Here is a 16,154-nt window from a genome sequence, read left to right on the forward strand (position 1 = left end):
AGGCAGTTTGTTTTCCTGCTGCAGCGACACTTTCTATGCTCCTGCTTGAGCATTATCTGAATAGGAGAGCCAAGCTTTTTACCCTTACACAATTCTACATTCTCATGTTCAATCCTTGTTGTTAAGTAAAACTAAGAAGAGGAGAAACAGTTCCTGTGGATATTTCGCTGCCTTCTGAGACCATAAGCTTTTCCAAAGGACCTTACTTCCAATAAAGGCTTTAGAAAGGACATGAATTTATAATTAGCAGATACTGCTGCCTTTCAGTGGTCATTTTTGTCAAATGGTTAATCTGGCATGGAATGTCTGAGTAAGGACACCCTGAACCTCAGTCCATATCTGCTCGTTAAATCTCAGATGCAAGGGAAGAAAAGAGAAGCATGTAGTGCTGAGGGAGGGCCCAGCCATATTTGCAGCCGCTGTAAGTTTCCCTCCATCCACTGAATTCCGCCTGCTGCAGCGCCGATCTCCAAACCTGAGCACATTGTCCTTTATTTTTACTGTTTTCCAGCTTCCTGTCTGCACTGACTGCCAGTGCGGTTATGAATACTGGAGCAGCTTTAGCTTTCTTCCGAGTTCTGAAGTAAAGGGTTAAAGTTCTTTTGGCACTTTTCGTAAGAGCAGGAATTTTTCAAAGTCTTTTGTTAAAATTTCCTTGTCCTGTTTTTAAGGCAGGGTGTGCCCTTTGCCACTTCACACAAATCAAAAGAATTTCACTGGTAGCGTGCACATAAAGCTCATAAATCACTTTTAGAAAGCCATAAAACAAAATTATCTACAAAAATCTAGCACACCAAGGAAGCAGCCTCATGGTTATTCAATAACCATAACATCTAACAGGACTTCCCTTTTGCCACAGATCCAGCCTGACAGAGTCATTTATCTGTATCCAGTTCATAACGTCTGTATAAATGAACCCCCAGCCTGCACAACCCGTCTGACTAGTCTTCCCTCCCACTTTAGGGCAGGACATTTAAAAGTGAATAGAGCAATATACATTTTTAAAGCAAGTCCCCAGCCTTATGTTGCGCTCTGCTGGCAAGGCCATCCTTGTTTTATTAAACCCTGTAAAACCTCACAAAAGATAAGAGGTGAGCTTTTTGGAACTGTCCCCCATTCGAAGCCAATTGCTTTCTTTGAAAATCAGAAAATGTATTCACTGCTCAAATACAAGTATTTAATAATCTACCAGCTCTTACAAATCCAAGATATGATGCTGGCACAGCTAGGAAGGCTGCTGGGTTTGACAATGCCTCCTTGCCAGGCACTACAACCTCTCCAGCGCAGGAAGAGTCATGTCAATGTGCCAAACACTGGCTACAGACACAGCACGGGTGCTTTCGCCAGGACGGGTGGAAGAATGGATGAACTGATAACACCCATCATTTTAGGATGGAATATTTAAAAAGATGCATCGCTCAGCTGCACACAAGGAAGCACTTCAGGTTAGGTACGTAAGGTGATATGGACCTAAAAGATGGTAGCAAACAAATGCTTGCACTCAAAACACTGACCAGTTTTATTCCTTCCACAACTTACAGCAATCACAAACAGCAACAGGCGAAATCGACTCCTCTTTTCCTCAAACCTGCACAGACCCTGCTCCCATAACACAGGGATTTGAAGAAAATCAAGCACTTTGCCTAAATACAGTCACTTCAGCAGCCTTCCTCAGGAGACCCGGACCAGCTAACACCTTTCTGATGGCACAGCCCTGATCCTCATCTGTCTGGCCATATCTGAGCCCATACACAACATCTCCACTGAGCTCCTACTCTGAAAAAAAGAATCAAATAATTTTTCCCTTCAATATTTTACGTGCATTTTACATAGCACTTCTCTGAATATTGCAGAATGGGGGAAGCATACATGTTTTTATTCTGAATGAAACTGGAAGAAACAAACAGATTTCTCTGCCGTCCACACATGCCTCCGTTTTCACTACTAAAAAAACCCTAAGTTACATGGATTCCATTAGGTAAATGTTGGAAGCATCCTGCAATGGGAAGGTAGTCTGTAACAGGCTTTAACACATCTCATCCACATTGCATTAGAATAGTCTGCCTTACATTAGAACAACATGAAAGCAGAGAGAAGACCTAATGTAATTAGGATGCAAAAACGTAACAGTGACTGAGTACCAAAGTCATGCCTGTGCTACAGCCTCCAGATTAAAATGTACACTACTATGAGAGATGTATTTGGAGACAACAATGCCGTGAAAAAAATCTCAAGATCGTTGAAATTGGGTGGGGAAGAGAAAAGGAGAAGAGTATCAGAAAAACAGCAACGTGTTTATTGTACCCAGCTTGTATTGATTCAAGCACCAGAAGCCACTAACAGCAGCCCTCACTACAGAAAGAAACACAAGGATTTAAAAATAGGAATAACATACTAACATTTCAGTCCAAAAATTCCCAAGTGATCTAGTATCACTAGTCAACCCTGCTTTCAAAAATAATATTTAACCTGCTACGGTCCTGCCATTTATTTTCCACGTTGAGCTGCAGAGGCTCCAGCTGGCGACCAACACCAGAGCAGATAGCAGACTGGACAGCCTCTAGAAGCAACTGGGACTCTCTCAAAGAACCAAATACACACACACTCAAAGTTCAGAGCAATATTTAAGTATTTTCTGCAATTCAGATGGCAAGACTGAGAAAACACCTACTTAATAAGGAACTAAAATACAGCACAGAAAGGCCAAACACATGTCAACAAGGCCTAACCACATTTGTACAGGAGGAGAACAGGCTCTTGCACCTTTTCTAATCTTCTGCTGACACTTCCCTGTCTGACAGAAAGGCATCAAAAAGCTCCAGCAGGGCCAAGAGCACTGACTCTCCTACTCCTAACAGGCAAAGTAGTATTTTAGCACAGAGGAGAGTTAATGGGCAATTTTATGCAAACTTGCCTAAAGAAAATCCCTGATGAAGTTTGCTAAAAACATTCTTAATCCAATCTTAATAAAAGTTTCTTAGTAGTGAGTATGCCCCTGTTTCTTTAGCCAAAGCAAAGAGTACACTGGCTCTGACAATTACTATTTATCATCCCAGTAACAAATTAGAATGGAGAAAGGAAATGGCTAAGAAAGGCAGCTTAAACCGCAGAAAAAAAGTTTCAGCCAACCATGACAAAGATCAACCTTCAAAGATTACTTCATTCCCTCTTTAAATCCTTTTTCTTCTCACCTTTACAAAGCTAAACATGCATCAATAAACAAATCCCAAAACCTTTACAGCTCTGGTTTCAGCTGAGAAGACACACTTCACTCATCAACAAAAACGTGCTAGAATGTAGGGAGCATATGGCCCGTGAGAACCACCTGACTCGTCCTGTCTGGTCACCGATAAAACACTGCATCTTCTATCTAATCCCAGGACCAATCCATAATATCTACTTGAAAAGACTTAGTCAAGGATAAGTCCCAAATGCTGTGATCAATTCAGAACAATATATGCTCTCCACACAACAGCTGATCCCCACCAGTATCAACAGGTTTACAGAGATCAGAGTGAACATATGGCCTTTAAGTAGTAAGTACTTATTTATATGGTGCTTTAATGTCACGTTCTTCAACGAAGGAGAAAATGAACTGTATTCCAAGTCTTTGCCATTTCTCCTCCTCTTTCCCAAACATTTTAATTTCTACTCCATCCCAGTCTTTGCAGCAGTATTCACCTCGTAGTTTCCTTCAACCCTGCTCAATGAAAATAATCACACAACTCTTTGTATTTCAGGTCAGTAGCAGCACTGTGCAGTAGCTGTTGGATGAAACCAATTCTTCACATTGGGCAGCTTCCGAACATCCAGTAATTACAAGTACCGAGCTTAACTTCCAAATGGGCAGAGAATATAACATTTGCTGACATAGCGATGGAAAAATTACTAACTATAAAGAAGTAACAGCAAACTTCAAGTAACTTCAGTATAGCTTCCGTATTTCAACCTCCTGGCTGAACCCAGAAACATTTCACTGGACAAACGATGTGCTGGGATACCGAAGCTATCACATTCTCCTTCAACCACTGCCTGCCCCTGTCTAATACTGGGACTACTGACAAAATTAATTAGATGACTGATTAATTAAAAGCGGAAGAGAAATTCTCCACAATACTTTCATGTAAGAAATAGGGCAAAGGTGTTTCAAAGATTTGTAGTTTCAAGGATAAATTTACAACTAAAACTATTTTCCTACCTACTTTTCACATTTCTGAAGACCAAAATGCCAAAAGCAAACTGCCTTCCCTCAAATTAACTGCTGCTTCCATTGTTTTCCACTACAACAGAGGCCACCTATTTCCCTTATTTATAAAAGCCACCATATCCCTATTGCTAGAAAGAACAACTATGCCGTCACGTGTTTATAGAAACAATGAGAAGTGATGACCCCAGCATGTGTGAAACCAAGTTATACTCAGAAAAGCTGCCAGTTCCATATTCTATGAGTGCATGAATACAGGGAACAGAGAGAAAAAAGCACACAAATGCAGACAGTCAATACAAACAAGTGCACCTACAGAAGATGCAGGAGAGGCAGAAATGAGACAGAAGGATCTGAGGACATGTGAAAGGCAAAGCCATGGGAGACCCACAGGAAAAGGGCAAGTGTGAGAAAAGGCTTGGTGAAAAAAGGAAGGGGAAAAAGGTAAGAGTAGAAACAAAGCATATCTCACCCATCGCAATCATTAGAGGTTCCCACTGCAAACAGCACAGAAATGCTCATGGTTTTTGGTCAAGAATGGAAAGGTAGTTTTTGAACCTGAATTGAGCCAATATACAAACTACTTTTAAGCTTTCAAGATGTGTTTTTGTTCTTCTTGTTCTGGTGTGGGTATTTTTGTTGTTGTTGTTTTGTTTTTTGTTTTTTGCTTTATTCACGTCAGTTTTCAGTACTTGCCAGAAAAGCTGCTTCTATCAAAAACTTCCATCCCCTTCTATGCCTTTAACTGCCATTTCTCTTCACATCCTTTTGGCTTACCCCACCCACCCAAAAGAAAGTAGCAGGCAAAAGATTCTTGTAGTAGTTGCTCAGTCTCATCATTTAGCTTGTTACAAACTCAGACTCGAAGTGGGGCAAAAGCAACCTAGTAGACCAAAAAAAACCCTCTTGATTATTCACAAATGACACCACTAGAGAGTGTACTGTGCTAGATTAGGGCAAGAAGAAAATAATAGAAACATCTGCAGGAGGTACACTGGGAAAGACACTGAAGCTAAATAGAATGATTATAAATGTCTGCTGTATGCATAACCCAGGGCTTGTTCTAGAGGGTTGAGGGGATGGGAGTACATTAAGCCACTGGAAGGTGGCTTAATATTCACATTTTAGTTTATCGAGATTCCCTTGCAGGAATAATATCCAGAACAGGTTTTTTTGTTGTTGTCGTTTTTGTTTTTTTGGAAAGTAGTAATCAAAACCAGAAAGATTAAGTATCTATGCTTAACAAAACAATTTAACTGAAACTGAGTTAATACAAATGCAAGTGGCCAAATCCCTGTTTTCATAACCTTCTTCAAGTCATGTAGCGTGTGACCTCTGTGGTAAGACTTAAAGCAAGTAATAAATCCCAAATTTTAACTTTCAAACATGTGTTGGCAATACATCATAAGATTTAAAATATTTAATGTTTTCTTTTTTTTTTTTTTTGGAAGAGTACTGAAGCAGGACAACAATATTTTTAACAGAGCAGTAAATAACTCTTCTCTATATGCAAATCGTTGTCTTGGGTCAATAAGTTTTATACCTGTACAGTTATTTTAATAAAAATTGCAAAGAAAAAAAATCCAGTTTTAAATATATTGCTAATCAACAACATTTAAAAGTGTTTATAAAATCAGCGTTTTACATTGATTTACTTCCATATTTGCATGAAACACTTTAAACTGTTTTACTGTTATCTATGCTGGAGAAGCTTGCCACAAGTGGTACAATCTCTGTTCAAAATCTCTAGGACCATTGCGTTGTCCTGATATTACCTTTCTATACAATTCCATTTCTGCCAAAAGCTTTCTTTTGAAGTCTGGCAAGAGCTTCCAACTCCCAGTTAAATTCTATTTATTAGAGTAATAAAAAACACACACATAAAACAGTCACATAATTTAGAGTCTTTCTGTCAGGCAGTTTCAGTCTCTGGCACATCTCAAAACAATTAGAAGACCAGAAATCAGACTCTACCTTATTTTTGAAGTACACTTCAATAGGCATAATGAACCCTGCGTAGCCAGACTCCTCCACTTTGTATGGGGGCTCCTTGCACACTGAAAAGAGAATATACAAATGTTAATTTTGAATATAATGCAACTTAACTGAAAATGAGTTGCAAGATGAGAAATGTGTCTCCGACAACTCAAGACTCATTTAAAGCATTGACCTTTATGAGGAAAAAAAAAAACAAACAAAAAAAAACAAAGCAAAACAAGATGGTGGTCATGGGCTTAGTTAGGAAAACGAGAATCTGTTCTTAGCTCCTCCCATAGAAAGGAAACATAAAACACACTCTGTGCCAGAGTCTCTGTGAGATTCTTCCCCCTCTCCTTTTTGCGGTGATACAATTACAGTTCTGTGCTGTTCCACAACAATGCCAGTTAAAGCTGTCTTGCAAAAAAATGCAAGAACTCAAAAGGGGAGAACTTGCACAGTGTGCAGAGGTAAAACTGACTTTGATGCCAACATTTATTCATCAAAACCCCACAATGTGCAAGCACATGTGTTTTTTTTTTCCCCTCGAAATGTTCTCCTGCAATGCTTAATCTTCATAATTACATAATACCCATACTATATGCTGCTTCACCCAAACCTCATAACAAACCTGAAGGGCATGGAAAGGCAGCTATTTGCTTCACATGTAAGTAAACGGAGAACAGTGAAACACTTTGCCGCTAGGGTCACAGTGCTGCCTGCTGCAGATATGTCGACTGCAAAAGTTAATCACTTCTAAGAAATTAACCTACGTGCTTCCTGTCCCAGTTCCTCCTGTTCTACTACCTGTTGTATCGGTGTGTTACTGAATCCTTCCTGTCCTCTATCACTGTGTTTCAGCACCGTGATAGGCAGCTCAAAGGATTCTCGGAGCATTTGGCCGTGGCACAGATATACAGAACAGCTGCCAGGAGAAACACGAGACCAGCACAGATATTCTCCCTCTCAGGAACCGGATGCACTTGCATAGAATTCATGTGCTACAATATATGTAAATGAAGTCAATAAATCAGTTAGGGGAATTCAGTGCAAGTGTTTTTACTTTCTCAAAAAAAATCCAACTAATCAATATGATTAAGAAACAGTACCTTAAACCTAAAAAACACAGAAGTTCTTTTTCTTTAATGTTAATGTTCCCTTAATTTTTCTTTAATATTAACCCTGGCTCTAAGCACTTTTACCATCATACAGGTTCTAGTAAGCCGCACTGAAAATTAAACTGTGAAAAAGAGTGGATCTGAAAATAATCAAAATCCCTAGACTTGCTTTAATTTGAATTTCATACAAACTCCCTACAGTCTAGGGGGGGGGAAGCACAAAACCCAAGAACTGTGCCAATATAGCATCAGGAATCTTAAGTTTATTTGCCAAGCAGTCTTTGTTAGAATAGGGCAGCAAAGGAACAAATTCAAATTACTATACAAGCAACCAGCCAGCAGCACAAGCCTACCAGTAGATTTTGCTTCAAGTAAGAGAGAATCATTTGAAGAAGTCTTTCAAACAGATCTAGAAATAGTATGCATATGCCCCACAATTTATGTACAATCCACCATTTGGTCAAAAGCATACTCGCTTTATAAGAAAGCTTAAGAAAGCATTTAAAAATCTAGGAAACAGGAAAACTCTCTCTTTAAAGGTAGATGACATGGCAACCTACTGAGCAAAGACAATGTACTATCCCAACACAGTTGTTTGTAATAATGTAATTACACTGGATGACAAGAATTGTAGCACAGCAGATTGTAACTTCTGTTCTACAAATTAGCTTCCAGTTCAGTACTGCACTGCCTTATCATACATCAGTTTTACAGCATCAGTTTGAAGAAGATATTAACATCCACACCAGATTCACATCCTCGTGAGCTGAATACCTCTCAGGTGTTTTCCACTGTGGACTCTCACAAATAACCAACACAGTAAGTAGTGCTAAGACATCCTGCATAACCAGCAGTCTTCCAAAAAAGTACTTCAGAGAACACCCGTTCCCAAGTAATTTATAGTGGTACTCCTAGGCAGTCAGCACTCCTGGTAACACTACGTAACAACAACACTGCGGATGCAGTTAACACAATCTTGAATAGATTTAAGTCCCTGCTGCTGCCAAGAAGGGCAATTCCTGCTCCTCCACCTCAACCACACGTTCCAGCCGCCCCAAGCAAACAATAAGGTTCACGGTGCTGCACAGTCAGGAAGAGCAAAGAATTGATCCAGCACAAAGTCACATTACAATTCTGATGTTCTCCCCAGCTGGATCAGCCCCCCAGCCTTGCTGATTGCACAGCACTTACCACAAATACATTACAGAACGTCCTGAGTTGGAAGGGACCCCCAAGGTTCATCAAGTCCAACTCCTGACTCTACACAGGACCACCCCAAAATCAGACCATGTCTGCAAGAGGTATCCATACGCTTCTTGAATTCTGACAGCCCAGTGCTGTGCCCACTGCCCTGGACAGCCCGTCCCAATGCCCAACCACCCTCTGGGTGCAGAACCTTTTCCTAACACCCAGCCTGACCCTCCCCTGTCCCAGCTCCATGCCGTTCCCTCGGGTCCTGTCACTGTCCCCAGAGAGCAGAGCTCAGTGCCTACTCCTCCGCTCCCCTCGTGAGAAAGCTGCAGTCCGCCATGAGGCCTCCCCTCAGCCTCCTCTTCCCTGGGCTGAACAAACCAAGGGACATCAGCTACCCCTCACACATCTTCCCCTCCAGACACTTCACCTCTTTGTTGCACTCCCCTAGGCACAAAGTGTGCACACACACCCGTGCAGCTGGAGTGTTCTGAGGCAGAAGACCCCCCTCTGGCTGCAGTGAATTCCATTGCCTTAAATACCCGTGCTGGAACCCTGCAGAAAACCTCACAGCTACTTAGGGACCAATGCAGAAGTGTACTTCCTCCAGTAAATACACTAGTCCTGTAGGAAGGCCACTCATCCATTGCATGCTTCCAGCTTTTGTTGGCCAGTATTAACAAACCACTCCCCCTTCGTCTTCTATACCATGAATCACCTGGCACTGTCTGGAGGACCTGCATATACTAATGCTTACAGAAGAGAAAGCATCTCACCTCCAAACCTTTCATCAGAATAAAGGTCCCATTCTCCCTGCCCTTCCTCAAACAAAGATGGTAAAGGTTAAGACAAATGCACGCAATGTACATTTTGTTCTTCAAGAGGAGATTTTACAAAAACCTGATGGAACAAGACAACCCACACCGCATAGTGCTGTTTCACACAGAAGACCCAATAACCCATCTTCAAACCTTGACTCACCTCGCTTGGGTTTTGGGAAGCTCTCATGTAGGCGGAAGACCACCCTTTCCACAAAGTGCTGGATGTCACACTGCTCCGGGCCACGGACAAACACCATCCAGTCATGAGTGAACCCTTCGGTGGTGGGCTTTTTCCGCAGTTGGGCTCTGTGCCCCAGCTCCAATTTGACTTGAACCGTGCACTGTTTGAGGACAGAGGTAAGACCATAAGCAAAATGGAACAGATTACGTGGGATGGCTAATGCTGAGCCCCACAGAGAGAAGACACTAGATAAGCACAGGGGAAGAATACAACAGCCTCCACCAAGAGATTAGTCTCATTCTGAAGACTGGTGTTGGCAACCAGAAAAGGTACCAAAAATAGTTCTTAGCACCACTTCATACCTATTTATCCCCTAATATTAACACTGCAGAGAAAGCAGCTGTAGAAGAGGAATAGGTTTATCTGCCTCACTTATCAAATACATTGTCGGCAAAGTCTAATTGCAGAATTTTTATTTCTAGAAAGTGTCAGAGAGAGAACTTGATGTTCTCAGCTTACAGAATTCACAGTGCTAACAGAAAACTAATCTTAAAACAGGAAAAATCAAGTCACAAATTGGTGGCTTTTGATATTGTCAGGAATGTGTAATTCAGTAGAACACAGCTACAATCCTTCATTCTTCTAAATACATTTTATTAACACACTTTCACAAAGTCAATGTATATTATATCTGCACAATATCCGATACTTAAATGACCTAATTCTGATTTGCAGGCTCAAATCTTACTCTAATCAGAGAGGAACAGAAGCAGGAAAGGTGTATTCAGTGTCTAAGAATTTTGTTTTTTTTTTTTTTTTTAAATCCTATTAAATGTCTTAAAAAACAGATTAAATTAAATTGTGTTTATGCACATATTCTTGGTGACTTCATAGTCAGAAAAAAGCAAATGAATTAAAAAGATGTAACAGAGGAAAAAGCAAGTAAGATTCAGACACAAGTTACAGCAAACAAATCTTAGGGCACAATTTCTAGATGATGGAATCACACCTAACATATCTGACTCCTTACTGGGTTAATTTTGTGCACACACATTATACAAACTAGACCAGCAGCACAGCCATCTCAAACTAAACAACCAAATTCAGCTTCAGTAACTGGAAGTTTATTAAAAATGGGGGAGTGGAGAGGGCTGGTTTTTAATCCTTACATCCTTCTTCACCTCAGACTTGAAAATAATGCCTTATTCTTTCTGGCAGTTCCCAATTAAGAGAGGCAACATTATTTGTCATTATCTGTAACACAAGTGGACGCAGACCCAACCTGAGGGCATGACGTTAAACAATGAATAAAAACCGAAAGCTTCCCAAGCTCCAGACAAATGCTTAGGGAAAGTATTACCCTTATTTTCTCACTGAGAAACTGCAAGAGAAAACACAACCATGATTAATGCTCAAAAACCATTTTCCATGTCCAGCCTGACATTTTATCAGAGTATGATTTTCAGAGTATGGTTAATACTTTCTGAAAAAGCCCAAGTCACTTAATCTCTGTACGCTTTTTTCTTGGTAGAAGGATCACAGAGTACCAGGCATCAAAGCCTGATCTCCCAAATTATAGTCCAGTGCTAATTTCAACTATAAACCTTAACACGGCCTTTCAAGCAATTATCTTTACAGTAAAATAGCCCCAGCCACCATCCAACACATCAACACTAACACTTAGGGACAAACTCATCTAATCAATTGCTTCACCTGTTTTAGTGAAACATTGCTTTAGATTTCCTTCCTCTGCAAGCCCTCTTGGCAGGCCATTTTCCCTCTTTTGTGCGTTAGGGCTCATCTACACTGGCTCCATCTCACTCCTGCACTAAAACCAACGCTGCATGGCCGCCTGTTCTTCCATGCCACGTTACAGACTAAGAAAAAGGCAAGGTGTTTGGCTCAAAGTGCCACAATCTTTCCCTGGGTGTAAGTGCAGAGACAGTCTGCCAACAGTCTGGGCTCACCTTGGAGGGTGCTCATGGGCACGCTTTTTTTGGGAACGTCCCACTGCTCAGGCAGGCATTTGCATCAACTGATCCAGTCTGTTCTGCAGCCTCACGTTATCAATTCCATCATTACCCTTCAAATTTTGCTACTGTTGCCAGTTACTAGCCCTCTCCCAAGAAGTGCAAATGGCTGTCACTCTACAGAATTTGCCATTCTAGTTGAAACGGATGAGAAATTTTAGCTGAGAAACAGATGGGACTATGTGGAAGAGAACAAAATTAAACATTTAAAAAAAAAAAAAAAAGAACTGTTTAGCTGAGAGTGAAAGTTGTACTTGCTATACTTCTCACATACCGGTCCAATTAACAATCTCTACGAATTAAGCCAGAAGTTGAAACACATTTGAAAATAAGATCTCCCAACATAACAAACATCCAAAGTTGCTCCACTGAAAATGGAGTGTTTCTTTTTCTTTCCCTCAAGCATGTCTCTCAACAAAGGGAAACCAGGATCCTAGTCAAACGATTTGTAATAATACAAAGGAGGCTGCTTTTCAACTTAATAAACGCTCTGTAGCGCGCTCTGGTATTTGTTTGATGCGCTAATTGCCTGAAAGCCATGACCAGTCTCCATTCGGTCTCCTTCGGGTTATTATTCACGGGATAGCGGGCCTTACCTCGCCAGCCCGGGGGTGACCTACTAGCAGCCCGCACGCCAGCTTCGCACACAAAAGGCCTGCACCAGCCTGCCGTGGCGAGCCCAGGTGAACTTCCAGCATTCCTCCTCCTCTTGCCGAGGCACCGCAGCGGCGCTGCCGGGGGCTGCCCGCCGCCACCACCCCCCCGGGAAGGAACCCGGGGCAGGAACGTGCGGGAAGCGCGGGGCCACCCCCCGCCGGGGTGAGGCTGCAGCGCGGCCACCCATGAAGGGGCGAGGGCTCAGCAGCCCCCCCCAACCCTCCCCCCCCAAAAAAAAAAAAAAAAAAAGAGTGGAAGGGGGTGAGGCAAAGGGAGGGGGAGGCTGCCCGAAATGGGGGGGGGTCCCGAAAAGGGAGGGGGGGGGGCGGAATGGGGGAATGGGGGGAGGAGGCAAGGAAAGGGGGAGGTGCCCTAAAGGTGGGGGGGCAAAAAGGGAGGGGGGGGAGAAAGAGGGGAGGATGCCCGAAATAGGGGGGAGGGAACGAAAAAGGGGGGGGCTTACCCGAAAAGGGGGGGAGGGGGGCTATCCGAAAAGGGGGGAGGGCACGATGCTGCCAGCTCCTGCAGGGGCGATGCAGCCCCCTCCTCTCCCTGTGCTGGGGTCCCATCCCCCTGTGTGTGTGTTGGTGGGGGAGGCGCCCAGGACCCCCCCTCCTCTTTCCCCCCCCAAGCTGCACAGCCCCGCCGCCCCCCTCACCTGATTGTCCATGGCTGGGCGCAGCGCTGCGGGCCCCGCTCGCTCGCTCGCTGCCCGCCGCGGCGGTTCGGCTGCCGGTCTGCGGGGGGGGCCCTCGGATCCCCCCCCCTTTTTTTCCTTCGTCTTCTCCCCCCACCCCCCCTCCCCTCCCCACAGCCTCGCTGCTGATTCCTCTCCTCCTCCTCCTCCTCCCTCCTCCTCCTCGGCCGCAGCCCCTCACGGCCCCGCCGCCCGCCTCATTGTGTGTCACTCACAGGCACCAGCCCCGCCGCCACCACCCGCCCCCCCCCACCCCGCCGCCCGCCCCGCGGAAGCGGAAACCGCCGCCGCCAGACGGACACCGCCCTCCGCCAACCGCAGCGCCGCTTCCCGCCTCTGGGCGGGGCTTCCGCCCGGGAGCTCCCGGACTCCCCCGCCTCCTCTTGACGGGCGGGGGGAGCACCCAATGGGAGGCGGGCAGGGTGCTGAGGGGGCGGGGAAAGGGCGGGCCTCCCGATGGGTCAAGCGGGGAGTGGGAGGCGGGGCTTCGCCGCCCCCCTCAGCTCCCCCTCCCCCCACCCTCCCGCCTGCCTCCCATGGCGGTTGCGGTGCTGCGGCGCTCTCCTGCCCGGGCCCCGGCCCCGGCGGCGTTACCGGAGCCGCTCCCCGCCCCCGTCCCTTAATACCCCTTAGCAGGGCACTGCTTGGCCGCTGCTTGGTGCTAGGTGCGGTGTTTAGGCCTTGTTGCGTGCCCCAGCTGCCCCTTTGCCTGTGTCGTCCTATTCATCCCAGCTGCCGGCGGCTGCGGATCTCACCCGTTTATTAATTTCCTACACAAATGAGCTGAGAACAAGTGAAGCCGCTGGGCCCGGTACAGCGGACTGCAGTGTGGAATGGCTGGGCAGGGCTAAGCGCATACAGGGGAGGAAGCCAGCGGCACCGTGCTCCCTCAGCTGCTGGTTTTCCTTATTCTCCCTTCGTCTCCTTCCTCATTTTCCCTCCATCTCTCCCCGTTGTTTCTTCCTGTCTCCATTATTTCTCTCTATATCTCCTTCGTTCTCCCATGTTCCCCCTCAGTCTCCATCATTTTTTCCTTACTGTCCTTCATTTTCCCTTCATGTCCCCCATTTTCCCTATTTCTCCCTCCTTCTTCACGCTCCCTTGTTTGACATCTCCCTGTTTTTCCCATTGCTCTCCCTCATTTCTCCTCAATGTCTGCCATTTTTCTTGCAGTTCCATTTTCCCTTGCTCTACTTCATTTTCCCGCTTGCTCTCTCATCTCCTCTTATTATCATTAATCTTCCTCACTATTTTTCAGTCTCCCTAATTTTACCCCCTTATCTCCCTCATTTTCTTTCAGTGTACCCCTTTTCCCTTAGTCTCATTTGTTTTCACTTGCTGTCACTCATTTCCTTTCATTTTCCCCTCAGTTTCTCTCGTCACCCCTCAGTATCCCCCATTTTCCCTCAATATCTTTCATTTGTCTCCCTTTCCCTGTCATTTTCCACTTGATCTCCCTCATTTTCCCCTCACACACCCTCACATTACTTCTCAATCCCCCGTTTTCCCCTCAGTTTCTCTCATTTTCCCTCAGCGTTCCCCATTTTTCCTCATTAGCCCTCATTTTCTCCCCTTTCTCCTTCATTTTCCTTTCAGTCTCGCTCATTCTCTCCTCATATACCTTCAGTTTCCTTCAGGGTCCCTCATTTCCCCTCAATGTCCCCCATTTTCCCTCAATAGCACTCATTTTCTCCCCTTTCTCCTTCATTTTCCTCTCGGTCTCCCTCGCTGCCCCGCTCACGCGCCTTCATTTTCCCTCGGTGTCCCCCGTTCCCTTCGGCCGCTCCCCCCGCCCCATCTCCCCCTCTTCCCCTCTTTGTTCCTCCTTCTTCCCTCACGCACCTTCGTTTCCCCCCCCCCCCCCGGCTCCCCCCATTTCTCCCGCTTCCACCCCCCCCCGGCTCCCCCGGCCTCCCTTGTCCCCAGGCGGCCGGCGCCGCGGGTCGCCCTGCCCGGGGCTCGCCGCGGTAGAGACCGGGGGGAAGCGAGGGGTGCTCGCCGCGGAGCCCCTCGGCGGCGAACAATATCCCGGCTTTGGCCCGGAGCGAGCGGATTTGCAATGCAAATGCTCCGAGGGATTCCTTCAGAGAGGCGGCGGTTCTCAGCCGCGGGCTCAGCTGTGTGACGAGCCCGGAGGTCACCGTCCTGGCTGAGCAAGGAGCCGCTGGCTGCGGCCGAGGCATCGTTAGCAGCCGCCCGGCCTGCAAACGCGGTTTTCTCAGCCCCGCCGCTGACTTCGAGCGCGACATTTGCATCTGAAAAGTGGGGTTTTGTTTACGTTTTCTCCTGACTCTCAATGATAAGTTGTTTCGCTCGATTTCGTGAGCCTTAAACTAACGGAGGGCTGCCGTTACAAGTGCAATTTGTGGCTGTTTCTGAGCAAATTTTCTCTTAGGAGGAAAGCAGAATTTTTCTTCATGCGGGTTTCTTGAAATAGTTTGTTGATCTTTGTAAGGCAGCAGAAAAATGCATGTTAGCCAATAATGCTGTGTGTGTTGCTAACTGATAGCCACAGGCAAGGATTAGTCAGTTCCCAAATCATTCTAAAGAGCCAGTTTACCTCATCTGCTTGATAGAAGATATTAGTAAAGCAAAATGCTTAATCGCTTCAGTTAACAACAACAACAAAAAGAGCCTGATTTGGATTCTTCTTTTAAGCGCTCCAGTTCTAATTTTCCATGTTCCTGTCTGATGCAGGCCCAAGAGACATTTCCTTGGACAGTCTCTTTTCTTCTCTGTTGAGACAGGGCCTCTTTCTCTGGGGGTTCTCACTGATACCTTTAATTGTGGACATTATTCCCATGCACATGACTCTTAGAGCTAAATCTTTTATTTCCTAACTCCCAGTCCTTACTATTCATTCTCAGCCTCATCACAGCCCTTACTTGTTACCAGCTCCTGAGCCTGTATCTTTCCTGAACGTCTCCCTCTTCCATGAGTGGAGAGTTTGACTGCACTCTTATTCTGTTGAATTTGGTCCAAATGCAAGAAGTGTTGCTCAGACACACAAGACCCTGAACTTTTATCTTTCCCACAAAGTTGTCTGTTACATCCTGTGCAACTTCATTAGTTTTTGTTTTAATTTTGATTCCCATTGGTGACAATTTTTGGATGCCTTTGTTTTTCCCCAGCTCGTTGCTCTCCTGGTGCAGGACCCCGGCTGACCTCCAACTTTAGCACTGCATTTCTCCATCTATATTTACGTCTGCTGGCTAGGATGCAAGTAACTGCTCCAGCTTGTCTGTGGCCTAGGATGGGACCCAAGCACTTCCAAATCA

At 45.1% G+C, this 16,154-nt stretch overlaps 1 protein-coding gene across 4 annotated transcripts in view; it reads right to left on the bottom strand.

The window, feature by feature from the left end:
* The window catches only part of MLLT1 (MLLT1 super elongation complex subunit), a 33,988-nt gene extending 20,893 nt beyond the window's left edge, over positions 1-13,095 (bottom strand). The window contains exons 1-3 of one of the 4 annotated variants that reach the window (XM_068661886.1): positions 12,838-13,095; positions 9,472-9,652; positions 6,179-6,261 (exon numbers count right to left, since the gene is read on the bottom strand). In XM_068661886.1, coding sequence (XP_068517987.1) covers positions 6,179-6,261; positions 9,472-9,652; positions 12,838-12,849 — 276 coding nt within the window. In that variant the 5' untranslated portion in view covers positions 12,850-13,095. The remainder of the gene's footprint in view (positions 1-6,178; positions 6,262-9,471; positions 9,653-12,837) is intronic. The other 3 variants (XM_068661883.1, XM_068661885.1, XM_068661887.1) reach the window with 3 other exon arrangements.
* Positions 13,096-16,154: the final 3,059 nt, after the last annotated feature.

The sequence above is a fragment of the Anas acuta genome, chromosome 26 (assembly GCF_963932015.1).
Source record: "Anas acuta chromosome 26, bAnaAcu1.1, whole genome shotgun sequence".
In the NCBI taxonomy this organism is placed as follows: Eukaryota; Metazoa; Chordata; class Aves; order Anseriformes; family Anatidae; genus Anas; species Anas acuta.